The 18,176-nt window shown below is 51.3% G+C and overlaps 1 protein-coding gene across 1 annotated transcript in view; it reads left to right on the top strand.

Annotated features, from left to right (window-relative positions):
• The window catches only part of fras1 (Fraser extracellular matrix complex subunit 1), a 59,429-nt gene that overhangs the window by 31,834 nt on the left and 9,419 nt on the right, over positions 1-18,176 (top strand). Inside the window, exons 16-51 of the mRNA XM_049762979.2 lie at positions 1,189-1,329; positions 1,397-1,570; positions 3,495-3,635; positions 3,784-3,930; positions 4,567-4,728; positions 4,873-5,019; positions 5,672-5,818; positions 5,891-6,031; positions 6,103-6,243; positions 6,307-6,444; positions 7,533-7,824; positions 8,025-8,109; positions 9,404-9,727; positions 10,391-10,550; positions 11,184-11,362; positions 11,549-11,665; positions 11,780-11,894; positions 11,975-12,112; positions 12,532-12,564; positions 13,111-13,242; positions 13,332-13,448; positions 13,662-13,909; positions 13,982-14,133; positions 14,418-14,580; positions 14,692-14,824; positions 14,970-15,142; positions 15,430-15,583; positions 15,669-15,935; positions 16,129-16,320; positions 16,392-16,511; positions 16,587-16,766; positions 16,852-16,976; positions 17,159-17,299; positions 17,420-17,650; positions 17,723-17,836; positions 18,023-18,173. Of these exons, the coding sequence (XP_049618936.1) occupies positions 1,189-1,329; positions 1,397-1,570; positions 3,495-3,635; positions 3,784-3,930; positions 4,567-4,728; positions 4,873-5,019; positions 5,672-5,818; positions 5,891-6,031; positions 6,103-6,243; positions 6,307-6,444; positions 7,533-7,824; positions 8,025-8,109; positions 9,404-9,727; positions 10,391-10,550; positions 11,184-11,362; positions 11,549-11,665; positions 11,780-11,894; positions 11,975-12,112; positions 12,532-12,564; positions 13,111-13,242; positions 13,332-13,448; positions 13,662-13,909; positions 13,982-14,133; positions 14,418-14,580; positions 14,692-14,824; positions 14,970-15,142; positions 15,430-15,583; positions 15,669-15,935; positions 16,129-16,320; positions 16,392-16,511; positions 16,587-16,766; positions 16,852-16,976; positions 17,159-17,299; positions 17,420-17,650; positions 17,723-17,836; positions 18,023-18,173 (5,715 nt within the window). The remainder of the gene's footprint in view (positions 1-1,188; positions 1,330-1,396; positions 1,571-3,494; positions 3,636-3,783; positions 3,931-4,566; positions 4,729-4,872; positions 5,020-5,671; positions 5,819-5,890; positions 6,032-6,102; positions 6,244-6,306; positions 6,445-7,532; positions 7,825-8,024; positions 8,110-9,403; positions 9,728-10,390; positions 10,551-11,183; positions 11,363-11,548; positions 11,666-11,779; positions 11,895-11,974; positions 12,113-12,531; positions 12,565-13,110; positions 13,243-13,331; positions 13,449-13,661; positions 13,910-13,981; positions 14,134-14,417; positions 14,581-14,691; positions 14,825-14,969; positions 15,143-15,429; positions 15,584-15,668; positions 15,936-16,128; positions 16,321-16,391; positions 16,512-16,586; positions 16,767-16,851; positions 16,977-17,158; positions 17,300-17,419; positions 17,651-17,722; positions 17,837-18,022; positions 18,174-18,176) is intronic.

The following is an 18,176-nucleotide window of genomic DNA, read 5'->3' on the forward strand; positions in this document are numbered from 1 at the left end:
TGCATGGGAGTTTGCCCAACCAGTCCACATGTGTTTTGTGGACTTGGAGAAGGCGTTCGACCGTGTCCCTCGGGAGGTTCTGTGGAGGGTGCTTCGGGAGTACGGGGTGCCGAGCCAACTGATAAGGGCGGTTCGGTCCCTGTATCACCGATGCCAGAGTCTGGTCCGCATTTCCGGCAGTAAGTCGGATTCGTTCCCAGTGAGGGTTGGACTCCGCCAAGGCTGCCCTTTGTCACCGATTCTGTTCATAATTTTTATGGACAGAATTTCTAGGCGCAGCCGAGGCGTTGAGGGGGTCCGGTTTGGGGACCTCAGCATCGAGTCTCTGCTTTTTGCAGATGACGTGGTGCTGTTGGCTTCTTCAGGCCGTGATCTCCAGCTCTCGCTGGAACGGTTCGCAGCCGAGTGTGAAGCGGTCGGGATGAGGGTCAGCACCTCCAAATCCGAGTCCATGGTCCTCGATCGGAAAAGGGTGGAATGCCCTCTCCGGATCGGGGATGAGATCCTGCCCCAAGTGGAGGAGTTCAAGTATCTTGGAGTCTTGTTCACGAGTGAGGGGAGGATGGAGCGTGAGATCGACAGGCGGATCGGTGCAGCGTCGGCAGTAATGCGGACCCTGTACCGGTCCGTTGTGGTGAAGAGAGAGCTGAGCCAAAAGGCAAAGCTCTCAATTTACCGGTCGATTTACGCTCCTACCCTCACCTATGGTCACGAGCTATGGGTCGTGACCGAAAGAACGAGATCTCGGATACAAGCGGCCGAAATGAGTTTTCTCCGCAGGATGTCCGGGCTCTCCCTTAGAGATAGGGTGAGAAGCTCGGTCATCCGGGAGAGACTCGGAGTAGAGTCGCTACTCCTCCACGTTGAGAGGAGCCAGATGAGGTGGCTCGGGCATCTTATCAGGATGCCTCCTGGACGCCTCCCTGGGGAGGTGTTCCGGGCATGTCCCACCGGTAGGAGACCCCAGGGACGACCCAGGACGCGCTGGAGAGACTATGTCTCTCAGCTGGCCTGGGAACGCCTTGGGATCCCCCGGGATGAGCTGGATGAAGTGGCTGGGGAGAGGGAAGTCTGGGAGTCCCTCCTGAAGCTGTTGCCCCCGCGACCCGACCCCGGATAAGCGGAAGAAGATGGATGGATGGATGGACATTAACTTTTGTGCATTCATATTCAACGATTGTGTTCCAGGCTGCCACGGCTCGTGCACGTCGTGCTGGGGTCCGTCGGCGTCTCAGTGCACAGCGTGCTCGCGGGAGCTCCTCCTCCTCCAGGGCCAGTGTGTGGAGGCATGCGGCGAGGGCCTGTACCCTCACGACCACGCGTGCCACAGTAAGCACGTCCGTTCTTTCCGGCCATCGTGCCAACATGTAACATGGTTCACTTTGCGTGGGCGCAGACTGTCACCCGTCGTGCCGCGGCTGCGTGGGCCCTTTGGCTTCGGACTGCTTGCGCTGCCTCAAAACCGCCGAGGTGCTGGCCCTGCAGTCCCGTGAGCTTCAACCGGCACGCGGGGTCTGCGCGGCGGCCTGTCCGCCCAACACCTACGCGGACCACCAGCGCACTTGCACAGGTAACGCGGAATCGTTCGTACCGGTAGGAATCGCTCGATAGAGTCATTTGGGTCGTTCAGTTCATTTGGCCGAGCGATGCTTTTTGTCTGTCCACTAAGTGACGGTGTGAAATTGTATCCACTTAGCGGCAATCTCCATCTTTGAGGGTCATCCAGCGTTCAGCGGCACACTTTTTGGCAGTTGACTCTGTCTTTGAAAGTCACCCCACGTTCAGCAGGACACTTTTTGTTGTCTTTGCTTGTTTTGTTTTTTTTTCTTCTTTTTAACGCCCACTCATTGGTGTTTGTTTTGTGTCTGCACCCAGTGGAAGGATAAAGTGGAACTTTGTAGTTCCAATCTTTTTTGCTGGTTAGTGGGAGATGAACAAGACTTTAGTGTTTTCGGAAATGTGCCTGTTCGGCAAATTGTTATTGATGTTTCCAGAAAGTACATTTGTTGCCGGGCGTGTGTGTGTGTCTGTGTGTGTGTGCCGCCGTAATGATTGCAAATGGATGCGGCCTCGTAGGACAAATGGCGCGCCGGCGTGGCCTCGACCTGACTTGTTGTCGTTTGTGAACGAGCATAAAAGTCCTTCAACGGTGATGGAGGCAAGCCAAAGCGCCTAAATGACGGACGGCCTTCACATCAGTTCATCAAAGACTAAATTACATTTTATATTTATGAGGCTTGATGTTTGGTAAGGTCAGTTTGAACCTAATTGTTTTTTTACGGAAAAATACGATAAGGTCATGGAAGACAAAAGTCTTTGAAAACAGCTTGATGATGTTTATAAAAACTTTGATTCGATTTATGGAATTGCCATTGCCGACTTTGAGTTTTACAAAAACATGCTGAAGAAACTCGTTAGGGGGGGTTATTGTAAACAGAATTGATTTGGATGTTTTGAAATGTTCACCCATCGAAGGAAGACGAAAACAGGGTCTTTGATATTTATTATGCGTTTTGTTTGATTTGTGTGTCTGGCTGTCGGCACATGCGTACACGCCTGCGTGCGCGTTTGTGTTCTCCTCCTCCACTGCCCCTGAAGCTATGTGCAGAGACGATGCTTGAACAAGCACACCAGACTGTCAGACTCCAACATCTACGCATACACAAACACGTGTACACACACGCACACGCGCACACACTGCCGGAGATGACAAGTAACCACAGAGCGGAAATTCCAGGCTACAAGTCCCACTTGTCTCTTGTCAGAGACAAAGAAATCCATGTATGTCATAATTATTGTTAACACCCCCCCCCCCCCCCCTCGACACACACTTCCTGATCACTGTCTTTGATGTTTACAAAAATGTGCAGTTTCGTTTCATCGAAATTCTTTCAATGTTTCCTGACGTTTGTTGGCGCTTGCAAAAGGTGCCTTTGGTGTATTGAAGACTCGTGTCTTTGATGTTTACAAAACACCGAGGCCTTTGAAGATCGTCTGCATATGTTACAGAATTCTAAATTGTTTGATATTTACAAGACATACATTTCATGAAAGACAAACTTGTCGTTGATTTCCTTGTCTTCGATGTTGACAAAATGTTGCCAGAAGACAAAATTGCGGATTCTCAAGTTTTCTGAAGACTTACTTGTCTTTGATGTTGCCGATCAACTTACCCCCGTGTATACAAACGTAGGCTCTGCTGTGTCGCCTAACAAATCCAAAACAGGGGCGCCCGCCTCGATCCCAAACTCAATGCATCATTGCCGCAAAACCAGCCTCATCGACTGGGAAAATTTGTTCCGAATCAGCAGAAAAGTGAGTAATGAAACGGATTGTGTGCAAGAGGGTGCGCTTGATCATGTACTGCGTCAAGCCGGAGGATGCGGCTATTAATCAATACGCGCTCCAACTTTCCTCATCGCACCGAAGAATAGCGTGCACGTGCATCGTTTACACAACGACTCAAATCGATCCCTCCTTGTTCTTTCTTCCAGAATGTCACGCGTCCTGCCGGCACTGCTCAGGACCGTCAGCGGACAACTGCACGTCGTGTCCTATGCCGGCCAGTCTGCACGAGGGACAATGCGTGCACGCCTGCCCACAAGGCTTCTTCCTACAGGACGGCCATTGTCAAGGTCATTGGGTTTGCAAGACCGGATGAGCTTTGGTCGTTGTTGTCACTGACTCGAGAAACGTTAGCTCGAAGCTCTCAGTTTGTTGGAAATGATCGTTCTTCTCATGATGATGTTGTGAGGGTTCTAAATTTGCCTTTGCTGTTTTCAGGCTGTCACCCATCTTGCCAAACGTGTTCGGGCGCCTCCCAGGCCGACTGCACCTCCTGCCCCCCGCTGGCCGACCTGCAAGCGGGACACTGCCGGACCAGCTGCCCGGAGGGCCGCTTCGTCCACGCCTCCACGGGCCGCTGCCTCGGTGAGCTCGTTTTAACGATTAGGACCGCTTGCTGAAGATGGAAAACATTCTGAGGAGCATTGGGACAATGATGGAGGGGGGTAAGAAGACGCACCGGTGGCTGCAGGGAGACTTTTAATTACACTTTCTGATGACGCGCGCTGTTCTCGCTCGGTTAAGCGGTGCGCCTGCGCAGATTTACGAACGCACGTCAGGAGATCGGGCCCGGGGTCAAGTCCAGCTAAAGTGTTGCTTAATAAAAGATGCCTTGTGGGCTCATAAAAGTACAGCAGTCATTATTTCTCCGACGCCTCCACCTTCACACGCCGCTGGCTCGTACACACACACACACAGAGACACACACACTGTCTGTCTTTGTCTTTCTGTCTATATATCCAGCTAGCTTAAGTTGTGTAACTAGCTAGCTAACGAGCTACACAACTGACCAGAACGGGTTTCTAAGATAACATTTCAGATGAATTAGGGTACGAAGTTCTGGTTTGAAGACAGCGTGGGGGGTTTAAAACTTGGTTTAGCATTTCGAATTAGGTTTTCAAAACCTAACTAGGTCCCAAATCAGGTTTTGAAACGAAGGTTAGTTCTGTTAACTTGATGGTCCTAATTTGTTTATGATGGTCTGATGTGATTTGTTGCCAGAGTGCAGCCCCGATTGCCAGCGGTGCACGGCCGACCTTCAGACGGGCGTCGGCAGTGTTTGCCTGTGGTGCAAAGGAGCCGGCAACGGCGCCTTGTTGCTAGGCGACCACTGCGTCCCCAGCTGTCCACAGGACCACTACAGCTGGCACGGAGCCTGCCTGCGTAAGAACTTCCTGGAATTGAAAAATCGGATATCGCGGGAGCGGGTCTTGCCCGGGTTATTTTCTGGGACTAATCTGAATTTTCTCCGGAAGATGTTACTTTTTGCTTGACTTTGTCGTGTAAGAATCCCATTTTATTCCCCAGGATGTCACCAGTCATGTGAGGCGTGTAGTGGGGCGGGGCCTCTTGCCTGCACTTCCTGTCACGCCCCCAGCGTTTTGCTGCCCTCCGGGGAGTGCGCCCTCCGGTGCCCAATGGGTTACTACAGAAACGAACGCAGGGTCTGCGAAGGTCAGTCCAAACAACCAAGCCAAACGGCAATTTTGTACGTTGACCACAATTTGTCCCTCCACCAGACATTTGTACATGTAATACTGTTTATCAAAAAAAAAAAAAAAAGGAGCACATGCAGGAATTTCTGGAAAGTCCTCCTTGTATCTAAAGTCTCCTGTGTTTGAAAAAAAAAAAAAATCCTCAATGGTACATCTTTGTTGGGAGGAAAAAATACTGACTTTCGTCTTGGAACAAAAATCTGAAAAAAATAAGACTATATTTCTTATGAAACAGCAGATTTTTCTACAAATATATAACTTTTTTTTCTTGGAAAAAAAATCCTCATAACATGACATATACCATTTTATTCCCGAAGGATAATCACAATATTCTCATACAAATACTTAACTTTATTCTCGGATGACGTAGGAGTTTATTTTGACATTTTGTGGGGAAAAAAAAAATTCTTCATTTTCCAGCTTTTAAAAAAATTATTATTCTCACGAGTTGATTTTGTCTCCCATTGAAAAATTCTTTAAAAAAAAAAACTTTAATCTTATAAAATTGCTCCTCCAAAAAAAGATTTTTTTTTAAATTTGGCTTTTATCCATTTTATTTAATTGTGTGACTCCCGAGTACCAAATTGTAAGCGTCCTGCTGTGGTTGACAGCGTGCCAGCAGCAGTGCCTGACCTGCGAGGGGGCGGACTCCTGCACTTCCTGCCGCGACCCGGCCAAGGTGCTGCTGTTCGGCGAGTGCCGCTACGAAAGCTGTGCCCAGCAGTACTACCTCAACAGCACCACGCGCTCCTGCACAGGTATCTGCGAGCGGACCAAACCTTTCCAACAACTTTTTGTCCATGAGACATAAACGGAAGTGGACTGTGCAGAGTGCGACTGGAGCTGCAACGCGTGCCGCGGGCCGCTGCGCACCGACTGCCTGCAGTGCATGGACGGCGACGTGCTATGGGACGGCGTCTGCGCCCACGGCTGCCCGCCGGGATTCTACCAGGATGGGGACGGATGCCTCAGTAAGCGTGCGAACCGCATCCCGTCGACCAAAATTCCACGCGGGAGGTCTTTTATTTACGTCCGTTTGCAGGCTGCGACGACAACTGCGAGGAGTGCAGCGGTCCCGGGCGGTGCCTGCGATGCCGGCCCCCTCACGTCACGCTGCGAGGTCAATGCGTGTTCCAGTGCGGCAGGAACTACTTCCTGGACCCTGCCACGCACTCCTGCCAGCGTAAGACTGCTTGCGTAACGGACGAGACGTCGTCATCCGAGGTTTGACGTTTTGCTTTTTCAGCGTGCTCCACCGACTGCGTGCTGTGCGACGGAGTGGGACGTTGCCGAGCTTGCGGACAGCAGAGTTATCTCATGGAGGGATACTGCACCCCTGACTGTGGACATGGTTACTTCGCCCATCGGAATAGAACCTGCCACGGTAACGACTTTTTTTGATACCGACATTAGTTTGTCATTGGAGGATCCTACGAAATGGGAAATTCTAAAAATGAATCTCTCCAAACTCGCTTTTTGTAAATGTCCCCCACATGTTCCTGTGTATTTTTGGGCTTTATTTCATGAGACATTTTCTGTCTGGACTCACGCCAGACAAGGCTACCAAATTTCATATTATGAAGCAAAAAGGCCTTGGGGGCCCAATTTGCAAAATCTCCCTATGAGGAGTCACTCTTTGAAATAAAAACAAAAAGCATTAGTGCTACATTTCAGTCATGTCATGTAAAATGAGAATATTTCCATCAACACTCCTCTGAAGAAAGAAAGAAAAGAAAGAAAAGTCTCCTGGGTTTAGAAGCTGATGTGATATTTAAAGGCTGCGGGCTGACAATTTCTCACCATTCCCTGAGCAGTCAGTGAAAGATTGTATGGTTCTCCCGACATTGCGTAACATGTCATAAATCATCGTGCAAACGAAGCTCCCCTAGCTTCTCTCAGTCTTGAAACGAAAACGTGACATCACGCTTGCTATTATTGGATCTGCCATTACCGAACATTTGCGTTAGGAAATCATTCGTCGTTCGTGATGCCGTATGCAAATTTAATCAAGACGCTGTCATAAATCGCCTGGACGACCTCAACGCGTGCGTCACGTGAAAAAATAAATCCAAAGGTTGACGGACAGCTTAGCTCAGGCCTGCCGTTTGTGTTTATGGCCTGGGATAATACAGTGGCGTCACTGTCAGCAGGAAAAACAAATTGCACGGTAGCCCGCTTGTAAAACGCTCACGGCGGGAATATTTAGGCGCCACCCACCACAATGATAAATAAGAAAAGGTATAAATTTTAAACGCACCACGGGATGATTCATGTATCGGTTAACTGAGCGAATGCGCAAATGATCGCGCGTTAGAGTCTGGCGCTCGATGGACCTTTAAGACTTTTTTTTTTTTTTTTACATTCGTAAATTCCTGTTTCAGTTAACAAATGTCATCCTTCAAAAACAAACTACAAATTTTGTGTAAAGACATTTGAATAATTGGAGTTTCATATGCCATTCATGTCTTTTAGCTAACAGCAGGCCGCCTACGCTCCACATCAACGGTTCCCTGCAGGTTCCTCTCGGCGGTTCCGTCGCGCTGTCCCCGACTCTTGTGCAAGTGCAGGATGCCGACAGCCCGCCGGAGGCTCTCGTGGTCCGGTTGGTCCGCCCACCCGCTAACGGCCGCCTGCTCCTCCTCCGGGCGGGGCCGGAAGACCGTCAGGAGCCGGGCGAACGAGAGCTGAGCGATCGAGACGCCTTCACGTGGGCCCAGCTGGAAACCGGTCGGGTTCGCTTCCAACACCAGAAGGACAAAGCCAGGTGAGAAACCTCAGTAGGGCACCTCCTCCCAGAACTAGGTAATTTGTCTCTTTTCTTTTTCACCCCCCCAAAAAAAAAAAGTGGGTCGATGTTAATCCTCACGCAAACTTCCATTTTTGAGAAGCAATGAATCAAACTTTGCACCTTTCTCATTAAAAAAAAAAAGATGGCAACTATTCCTTTCCTTTCATCCTCTGCAGGATTGGCGAATTCACTCTGCAAGTCGCCGACCCTCAGCTGACGTCTCAAGCGGAAACGATTCAAGTTCAAGCGCTTTCAATGCAGGTGAGAACACACACACACACACGCACACACACACAAATGAAAAACAAACAAAACATATTTTCATCACTTGGACAAAAAGGAGAAGGCAAAGGTCTTCGCATGCAAATGCAGTATGAGGATGCGAATCGGCCCGTGTGATGAGGGTCAACGTTTCATGGAACGTAGCCAACATTTCCACGTTCATAAGAAATGAAAATAAAGTCGCTCGGTGCCTACGTAACGCCGCCGCCTACGAAGCGAAGAAAGACTTGATTGAAATCTCCATGGGCAACTCTGCCGGCGGCCATTTTAGCGCCATCTCAGAATCGGATGACCTCGCAACACCCTCAAGTTCCAGGAACTTCACAATGTTCCCTGGCAACCAGCAACTTTTCAACAGCTATGTTGGAAATTGCCTTCAAGGCTGAGTAAGCGCACTGCCAGAACTTTTTTTTTGACTCATTCTTCAAGATACGCACAATATGAAATGATTCAAATATGAACATAGGTGGTCGCATTCAAAGAGCTCGCAGCTTGCAAGCCAAGAAAAACAAACATCCCGGGAAGCCGGCAGCATACACAGGAAGGATTTTTTGCACCCCCATGAGGGCCGATGACAGCCCAGACACCTCCTCCCCCCTCCACCTCCTTACCTGCAGCTCTGCAAGACAAGGTCAAGCCTCCTGCATTGAGTGTTTGTTTGCCTCGGGAGGAGATTTACGTGTTTGCCTTTTTGTGACTCGGTGTGTCTTTGCGCACACTCTTTTGTTTTGCTGCAGTAGGAAGACAAGGCGGGATTTGGGTGCTCGCCTAGGGGGCTCGGTTGTCTGTCTGCTGGAGATAATTGCTCCAAAGTGAAGACATTTGTCACCGGACCGTCACTGTGTTCCAGCTTTGTTTAGTGGCTCAGTCAGACAAGGGTTGTTTTGTTTTGTGCGTGCGTGATCATGGTCCTCTGCGGCGCCAGCTTGTTCTTCTCTGCGTGAACCTTTTGCTCAAGCTGTCATCATCGCCACCCGCTGGAACTCAGCCAGGATTCAAGGACTCGGGAATGGCGGGGGAAAGCACTTGCAAATCTGCAGGGAAGAAACAAGCAAGAATAAAGCGTCAGTAATTGTTTGCTACAAACACACCAAGAACGATGAGGGGAAAATGATGCCAATGCAAATGGAGACCCAAAAAAAAAAAAAACCTCTCATAGCAAAGTGTGGAGAGTCTCTGTCACCAAAATGTGACTGCTAACAGCCTCGAAATAGTCTGATGTTTTTTTCGCATCGCAATAATCTGACCCCGACCTCCCGTTTTTGTCTTCCAGCCTCCGAGGGTACTGGTATTAGCGCCCTTGCGGGTCAGAGGTCCCGGCGAGGCGTCGACCATCACCAAGTCCACTCTTCTGGTGGAAGATCCCGACAACCCGGCGGACGTCCTGCTGCTGCTTCTGGAGGCCCCTCGCCACGGCCGGCTGACGCGCGTGCACGGTGAGCGATCGCTGAGCCGCTTCAAGCTGGAGGAGCTCGCCGGTGAGCGCGTGCAGTACGTGCACGACGGATCGCCGGAGGCGTGGGACCACCTGGTGCTGCAGGTCAACGACGGACACAGCTACCAGAATGTCCTGCTTCAAGTGCACATTGGTCACAAGGTGGGAAAATACAAAAAACCCTACCCTTACTTAAAAGCCTAATTGTAAGCCAAGCTTGAAAAGTTGACCCCGGCTTGAAAAATCTCAACTGAAACCTTAATCACGTCTCGACCTTATTTCAAAGCTAAGCTTGAAATCCTACTTTGAAAGCCCAACCCTATTTTGAAACTCGAACCCAGGCTTGGACCCTCTGTTGAAACCCCAATTGTTGTTTTGAAACCTAACAGACTTGAAAGCTCAGCCTTTGAAAGCCTCACCTTAGCCCTTAACCCAGTTTTGAAAGCCTAAACTAAAACACTGACCTTGTCTTGAAACCGTAATGCCGTTTTTCAAACGAAGGCTGCTGCTGCTGCTTCTTGTTCTTCTTGACATCCTGTGACTCGTCTTTGAGCCCTATTTGTCAACCTTCACCTTTACTTTAAGCCCGGGCGCTGTCTTGAAAACGCAGCCTTGCTTTAAAGCCGCTCGGTGGCTTCGTGAACATTCCATGTGACAACATGTCAGCGCGCGCCATATGCTAGGCCCCATTCACGAGCACCCTACCAGAAGGTTCGACTTTGACTTGATTTACCCTCAACCATCTGGCCCATGTAGAGAGTTAGGGGGGAAAAAAAACAAGAAAGTATTGTGTGTTTTGAAAACTTTGCCGTGCGCTTGTTGAAGGCTGACAACTCCTTTGAGCTGCACTTCGTTCCGGGAACGTGGGTGAAAGGGGGCGGCATGGTGAGACTTGGCAGAAAGCAACTGCAGACGCGCTACACGGGCGTCGCTGCCGACCGCATCCTTTACACCATCCTGGACTCCGACCAGCAGCCCCAATACGGTAAGACAAACAAACAAACAAATGTGCCGAGATGATGCATATGATGCGGGAAAGAGTTGGAGGTGTTAAAAGCCTCCTTGCGGGTCAAATTGACCCTGGAAAACGTTGGATTATTGCAGTTCGTAAGGATGGAACAAAAGGGAAATCTTAGTCGCGAGGGAGATTTCAAGCCCTTTGAGATCACCTTTTATATTGTGGGTCAAAATGACCCAATCTCATAACAGGAAGGTTGAATATGATGTGAATCTCGACACAAAACAAGTATGCTCAATTTGAGTTGTATCCAGTTGAAAAGCATTCCTGACGCTCCTGAGAACGCCAACCAGGCAGTAGTGTTGCGTATCATGTCAATGTCGGAGCTCCTAAACCTCCTTGACAAAAATATCCATGGGTCATTGTGACCTGCTGCTATTTTAGTCATGAAGAAAAATGATGAATGAAAGAAATGACTTGAAAAAGTATTGTTAAAAGAGAAAAATTTCATTTTGATTTTACTGTAGACGTTGATAATCTGTTGACGTTGCGGGTCAGTTTGACCCGCGGCATAAAGGGATTGTCAAACATGATGTGAATAGGCCGTCTAGATTGGAAGTTTTTCGGCAATGGGCTCTATCCATCCATCCATCCATCCAGGTGAAGTGGTGCTGGTGTCCATGCCCGCCGACGCTCCACCGGGAGGCGGGAGCCCGACGGCGAGGGGCGAGCCAGGCTTCACCGCCACCTCCTCCTTCACGCAGCAGGACGTGGACGACGGCACCGTGTGGTACCGACACTTTGGCAGCGGGACCCCAGCTGACTCCTTCCGCTTCCAGGTTGGTCAGTGAAAATGTCGGAGCCGCTGAATCAATTGATTTTTTTTTCGGTCATTTTCAGGAATCCCTTTAAGGCAAACGAGTGGAAGCCCCGTTTTGGCTTTTAAAAAAAAAATAAAAAAAAAATGGCAGCCAGTCGCTGTGGTTTGGAGTTGTTGAGTTGTACCCTGTGTTTTATCTGCTCAGGTGTCTACAGAGGCAGCCGCTGTCAGGCAAAGCGAACCGCAAACCTTCACCATCGGAGTTTTCCCGCAAGTGCCCGGATTCCCTCAGCTCCACCCGGACTGTCAGCTCCAAGTCACGGTGAGGTCAAACGAGATACCTCAAAGGACGGCCCCCGCCAACTGACATTTCTGCCTAGCGTGGCTCGAGCCGCCAAACCAATTTCGGAGAAAGTGGCCCTTTTTGTGAAAACAGGCTCTGGAGGATCGCGTGACAGAGATAACGCCCACAGCTCTTTCCTTCGTGGACTCCGAGACCCCCAGTGATGGTCTCATCTACAACATCACCAAACCGCTGCCGGCCGGACAAGGTCGTGGGCACGCAGGCACGCCCGGGCGCGCCCTCCTTTGCCACAGTGGCATGAAATGTGCCTCTCCCCCCGGTCACCAGGTGCCATCGAGCACGGCGACAGGCCGTACGTGGCGGTCAGCCATTTCACGCAGGCCGACGTGGACAAGGGCAAGATCGTCTACAGGCCCCCTCGGGCCCCTTCGCACCTGCAAGAGCTCTACCAGTACTCCTTCATGGGTAGCCGCCTTCTTTATTTTGCTCGTGATGACAAACATTGCATTTTGAGAGCGCAAGAAAAAAAGGAACGATGGCGATGCCAATTTTTTTTCCATGCAGCTCATGTATTGGATCAAAGGCCATTTTAAATACCCTCGTTAATATTCCTGTCCATGCCCGCAATTATTTTGTGGGATATTGGCTGCCAAAGGTTTAATCAGCTTTTTATGAGCCTTTGATCTGCCTAGTGCTGTCTGTGTCTCAAATGCTAATGCTAGGCTAACAAGATGTTGTAAGTCAAATGTTAATCGCGTCTCAATGAGAAACGTTTTAAAAGGGCATACCTTTCGAAAAGACGACTCGTTTATACCCGTCTGTCTGTCTGTCCATCTGAAGAACCAATTTTTTGTCTTCTTAAACAGTTTTATTTCTTTTTTCAGGTCTTCCCGAGTCATTGAGCGTCTTCTTCACAGGTAAATAAATAGCGTGACGACGTCAATCAAACAGAGCGCCACCTGCTTCAAACATCCTGTCGCTTTCTTGTTTTGAGTGACTTGAACGTTCAGCGCTCATCTTCCGGCTCACCTCGTCCCTCACGCTGGCTGTCAAGTTCACCTCTTTTCATCTTTTATGTATCTCGCCTTCACCTCAAGGCCTCTTTTCTGCAGCATAGAAAGATTTTTTTAATCAGCCGTCTAATCTAGCTTGATATAACAACTTTTGAAGGGATCCTAGAAATGGCTCAAATGACCTAAAGATGGAAGCTTCAAACCAAACCTTGCATTGCTTCTTGGGACTATCGCATCTTGAGATGTTCCCGGGATCCCTTCAAAAGGGAGATCTTGTCTGATTGTGATTGGAGATAGATGGGCAATCCTACATGAGGAAGATGTGTCGTTTTTTGTGGGCGGGGAAGGTCTGCAAAGTTTGACAACACTCCAGAAAAGACAAATCTCGGCTTGAGCAAACAAACGTGTTTGGCTTGATGAAGGTTCATTTTTTTTTCTGTGTGTGTCAAGTGTCCGACGGCGAGCACACGACTCCCGAGTTAGACTTTGCCATTCTGCTGCCGTCCAACCATCAGCAGCCACCGATGTTCCAGGTTTTGGATCCCGTCCTGGAAGTCGGCATGGGCGGGCAGGCCACCGTGGGTAAGGAACATCACACACGACATTGTAGAAGTGGGGTGAACACGTTATAGAAAACGAGAGACGGGTTTTCCGTTGACTCGTCCTGTTAGGCGGCCAGCAGCTGGCGGTGACCGACGCCGACACGTCCCCCGAGGAGTTGGAGTTGGAGCTGGTGGAGGCTCCGGTCCACGGGGAGTTGCTGAGAAGCCACGTCAGGATGACTAACGGTGAGATCTTGCCTCGCCTCAAAAACGAATCACACTCTGGTCACAAAACGGTCGAGGAGCTTCATTTGGACAAAGGTAGTGCTTTGCCTCCATCTTGGTGTCAGGGAACTACGTAAAAGTCAGTTGCGGCGGAGCTTCATTTAGACAAAAGTAGGATGGAGACGTATTTGAGTCCAAAGAGGAAGTGCTCACCCCCTGCGTCCCTTCGGCCAGGCGACACCTTCACCTTTGCCGACGTGACCCGCGACGCGCTGCTGTACCGCCACGCCGGCCTCTCCCGCGACGACGACGCCTTCACCGTCTCGGTCAGCGACGGCATCTCCATGGCGACCGTCGCCGTGCGGGTGGCGGTGCTCGGGGCCAGTGGACGCGGGCCCCGGCCGGACCCCGGCGCCGCGCTTTCCCTGGAGGTGGCCGAGATGAGTAGCACCGTCATCAGACGTTGGAATCTGGCTTACACGGTAAGGCATCCGAGGGTAATTGAGAAGAATCGTCTCTTTTACGATTTGCGCCTTTCCCTCTGCACGCGGCAGGATGACACCTCGCCGGACGAGCAGATCCGCATCCAACTGGTGTCGGTGCCGATGTACGGCATCCTGAGCAGGACTCTGGACCAGCGAGAGCCGCAGGAACTGAAGGAATACTCCACTTTCACCATGGACGACATCAACCGCGGAACCATCAGGTGGCCAGACAGAAGTTATTTGTAGAAAACGATAATTTTGGCCCCGCCCGGGAGGGTTCGAATGCTCTTCTTGCTTTGGGAAGATTAGAGGATGGTGTGGTTTTGAATCAGTGGAGCCAGTGAACGGATCCATCGGCGTCAAAAGTTTTCTTCCTTTTTCTTCTGGCACGTCCACGTGCTTCCCGTCCAAAATCTAATCATGGCGCAGTTTCCCGAATGGGGCCGTTGAATCTTGGAGACCTGCGCTAAGAATGTCAATGAGGTTCCTTCTGCCGTCTTGTCAGATACGTCACTTCGTTGGAGACGGGCCACCAGCCCGTCACGGACGTCTTCCACTTTGTCGTCTACGACGGGGACAACAATCGTCTTGACAACCAGATGTGCACCATCACCATCACTTCTGGTGCCAGGCGGCCGCCTGCCGTCACCGTGCGCAGCGGAATCCAGGTTATGCGCACCTTTCAACCTTTCAACTTTCCGACAGCCATTTTGCAGCTTTTATGCAGGAAACTTTTAATGATTCGGTTGAAACTATTTGAATGCTCGTTGGTGGCGTAGGTCCAGGAGGGCGGTCGTGCGCAGCTGTCAACCAATCACATCATCGTCTCCGACCTGGACACGCCGGGGAAGAACCTTCTGGTTTGGCTAGTCAGCCCCCCCAAGTACGGCTTCATCGAAAACACCAAACCGGGTAAGCACGTGATCACGTGAGTCGCTGCAATTCCGAATATCACGATGGACTTGCTAACAGCGCGCCGCCATCGTTAGAATCTCGAAAATAGTTTTGAGAAACAACTTTCTAATGTTTTCTTCGTGTGCGATTTTTTTCCGAACAGGCGGATCGCGAGCCGTCACACCCGACACGCCGTTCTCGGTGGAGGACTTGACGCTGGACCGGATCTTCTACGTGCAGCGGGCGGGCCAGCCGGCGCGACACGACACCTTCAGCTTCTACGTCAGCGACGGCAACAGCCAGACGGAGGCCTTTGACGTCAACATCGACATCCAGGTGAATGCCGCCCTCTACAGGACCTGCTCGTCATCGCAGCGCCTTACAAAGCTTCATTTGGCAACCATTGCTGCGTCCCAGGCAGTGAATGAGTAAAGCAACTCTGAAGGTGGACGGTAGCCACTCATTGATTCCAGCGCTGACAGATGTTGGCGGAGGCGCCTGCTTTCTTTCATGTTGTCAAGCGTGACCTTCCAGCTAAGGCGCGAGCGACAGTTGCCCTACCGCTGATTAACGCCGCCGCGTCCAACCCGTCCGAAATAATTAATGCCATCCTCTCTCGCCAGGGCAAGCGGCAGAGTGAGCTTCTGGTATCGGTCAGCAGCATCCACGTGGAGGAGAATTCCGGAGCGGTGGTCACCAACGCGTCCCTCAGCGTCCTGGACCGAGACACGCCCGAGAACGAAATTCTGTTCACCGTCGTGAGGAAGCCGTCCTACGGTCAGCGCCGCAACACAAAGCCGTCGACATCTACTGTCAAACAGTATCAGCTCAATCCGAGCTTTTCCTTCTTTTCCCTCCCCAGGTAAATTCCGCCGGCGTCAGTTCCACTCGCAGCCGCTGGAGAACGGCCACGTGCTGACGGAGGGATCCACCTTCACCTACCAGGACGTCCTGGACCGCCTGCTGGTCTACACGCCCGAGACAGTCAGCGGCGGTGCTGATGAGTTGGCCTTCACCGTCACGGCCGGCTCGGGCGGTCACGCCAGCGGACGCCTGCGCTTCACCATGGACGTCACCCGCAGCGAGGGCCCGCGCATGACCGTCAACAGAGGTCTACAGCTGCCCGCCGGTGAGCCAGAAGCGGAAAATCTCTAAAAGATATTGATCTCCCCCGACTTGAACAGAAAGGCCGCCGCCATTTTCCTTTGACCCCATCTAAGTGAAACCGATGCTAAAAATGTCCCCCCAAATAAAAAATGACCCAGTTTGCATTCAACTGAACTGGAAAACAAGTTGCAAAGTGCACGTTGCCTTCCCCGCAGGTTCTTGGGCCAAGATCACCGAGCAGAACCTGAAGGCCACCGACGTGGACTCGGACAACCTGAAGCTGCGCTACGTCCTGACTAAAGATCCTCCCAGTGGCCGAGTCCAGCTGAGCGGCGGCGGCGGTGGACTCCAGAAAGTTTCCGCCAGGGGTCCCGTGCGCGGTTTCACGCAGGAAGACGTCAACAGAGGTCGGTTGGAAGCTTCAGCCAGCCTTTTGCATCGGGTTCCAGCGCTTTGCCTGATTTGGGCTCGCTCGCAGGTCTGGTGCGCTACAGCCACGAGAAAGGCGAGAAGGCCGGCGGCCTGTCGTTTAAGTTCAACCTGGTGGACCCCGAAGGCAACAAACTCATCGAGCAGTCCTTCTTCGTCAGCGTGCTCGGTCGGTAGCTCCGCTCGCCGTTTCTGTTTTTGAAAAGGGCCCAAGCCAAGCGTGAAATCCCGTCTGCGCCCGCAGAGGACCGCCTGCCTCCGTCGGTGGTGGTCAACAAAGGCCTGGTCCTGGACGAGAACTCCGCCAAGAAGCTGACCACGCTGCACCTGTCGGCCAGCGACCAAGACAGCCAACCTGGCGAGCTGCTCTTCCGCGTCACCAAGCAGAGCAGTCTGGGACACTTGGAGCTCGTAGCCAACCCGGGTAGGCTCCCAAATCGTCATCTCACTGGAAGCTCATTCGTGTGCAGCGACAAAATCAAATTGATGCCGAATTCTCCAACTTGCAGGCGTGCGGATCGACAGCTTCACGCAAGCCGACCTGGCGTCTCGCAACGTCCAGTACGTTCACACCAGCCAAGAGGAAAAGCACGCCGACCAATTCTCCTTCAGCGTGTCTGACGGCACCAACGAGGTGACCGCCAGCTTTCTTTTGTTTTGTCCATTCACAGAAAAAGGTCCTTGAAATTTTATAAGGTGTGTCATATTTAAAGGTAGTAGTTAATTACAAATGTAAAAACAAATCTGTATTAATTTTTTTTTTTTTTTTTGGGCCATCTGAAATGTTTATCTCATCCTTTTTTGGGCGGTCCATAGGTGGCGCAGACGTTCTACATCACCATCCGACCCGTGGATGATTCGCTACCCCTGCTCCACGTTGCCGGAATGCGCGTTCAGGAGGGTGTGAGGAAAACCATCACCGAGTTTGAGCTGGCGGCCACCGATGCCGACACGGAGGTCGGTCACGTGTAGCTTTTGCCAACCGAGTTTCAAATATGCTTCGTGAACCGTTTGTCGGTTCGTATGTGTTCCATTTACATCGTGACGGTAAAACGGTCTCTCTCCTGTCACGCCTAGGCCGAGTCCATCGTGTTCACGGTGGTGCAGCCGCCGCGCCACGGCGCCGTGGAGCGTACGGGCAACGGGCAGCACTACCGGCCCACCGCCACCTTCACCATGGACGACGTCTACCAGAACCGCGTCAGCTACAACCACGACGGCTCCAACTCGCTGCAGGACAGCTTCACCTTCACGCTGGCCGACGGCACCAACCCGCACTTTGTGCTTCGCGACCACGCCGGGAAGGAGGCCAGTCTGCAGTTGCACCTTTGACCTTTGTTTAAATCTATGCACAGATCTGAACTTTACCAATGTTTTTAGATTTTGACGGCAGCGCCGCAGAAGTTCAAGATTGAAATTCTTCCCGTGGATGACGGCACGCCGCGCATCGTCACCAACCTGGGACTGCAGTGGCTGGAGTACATGGACAACAAGGTCGCTCGCTCCAAACAAAGATTGAAATCCTGGTTGCTAATTTGAAACTTGTCTACAATTCACTTCTTCTATGCAATTAGGCTCAGTCAGAGGACAAGGACTGTAATACAGCACCCCCTGTTGGTGCAAAGCTTTCACTACAACGGGCATTTTTGGAAAATCCGTTTTGTCATTCTCCAAATGTAGGCGACCAATGTGATCAGCAAGAAGGAGCTGCTGACGGTGGATCCGGACACGGAGGACGAGCAGCTGGTGTACGAGGTCACCGTCGAGCCCAAGCACGGCTTCCTGGAGAGCGTAGCGGCGCCTGGCGCCCGCGTCAGCTCCTTCACGCAAGGTG

Source organism: Syngnathus scovelli, chromosome 3 (assembly GCF_024217435.2).
Source record: "Syngnathus scovelli strain Florida chromosome 3, RoL_Ssco_1.2, whole genome shotgun sequence".
In the NCBI taxonomy this organism is placed as follows: domain Eukaryota; kingdom Metazoa; phylum Chordata; class Actinopteri; order Syngnathiformes; family Syngnathidae; genus Syngnathus; species Syngnathus scovelli.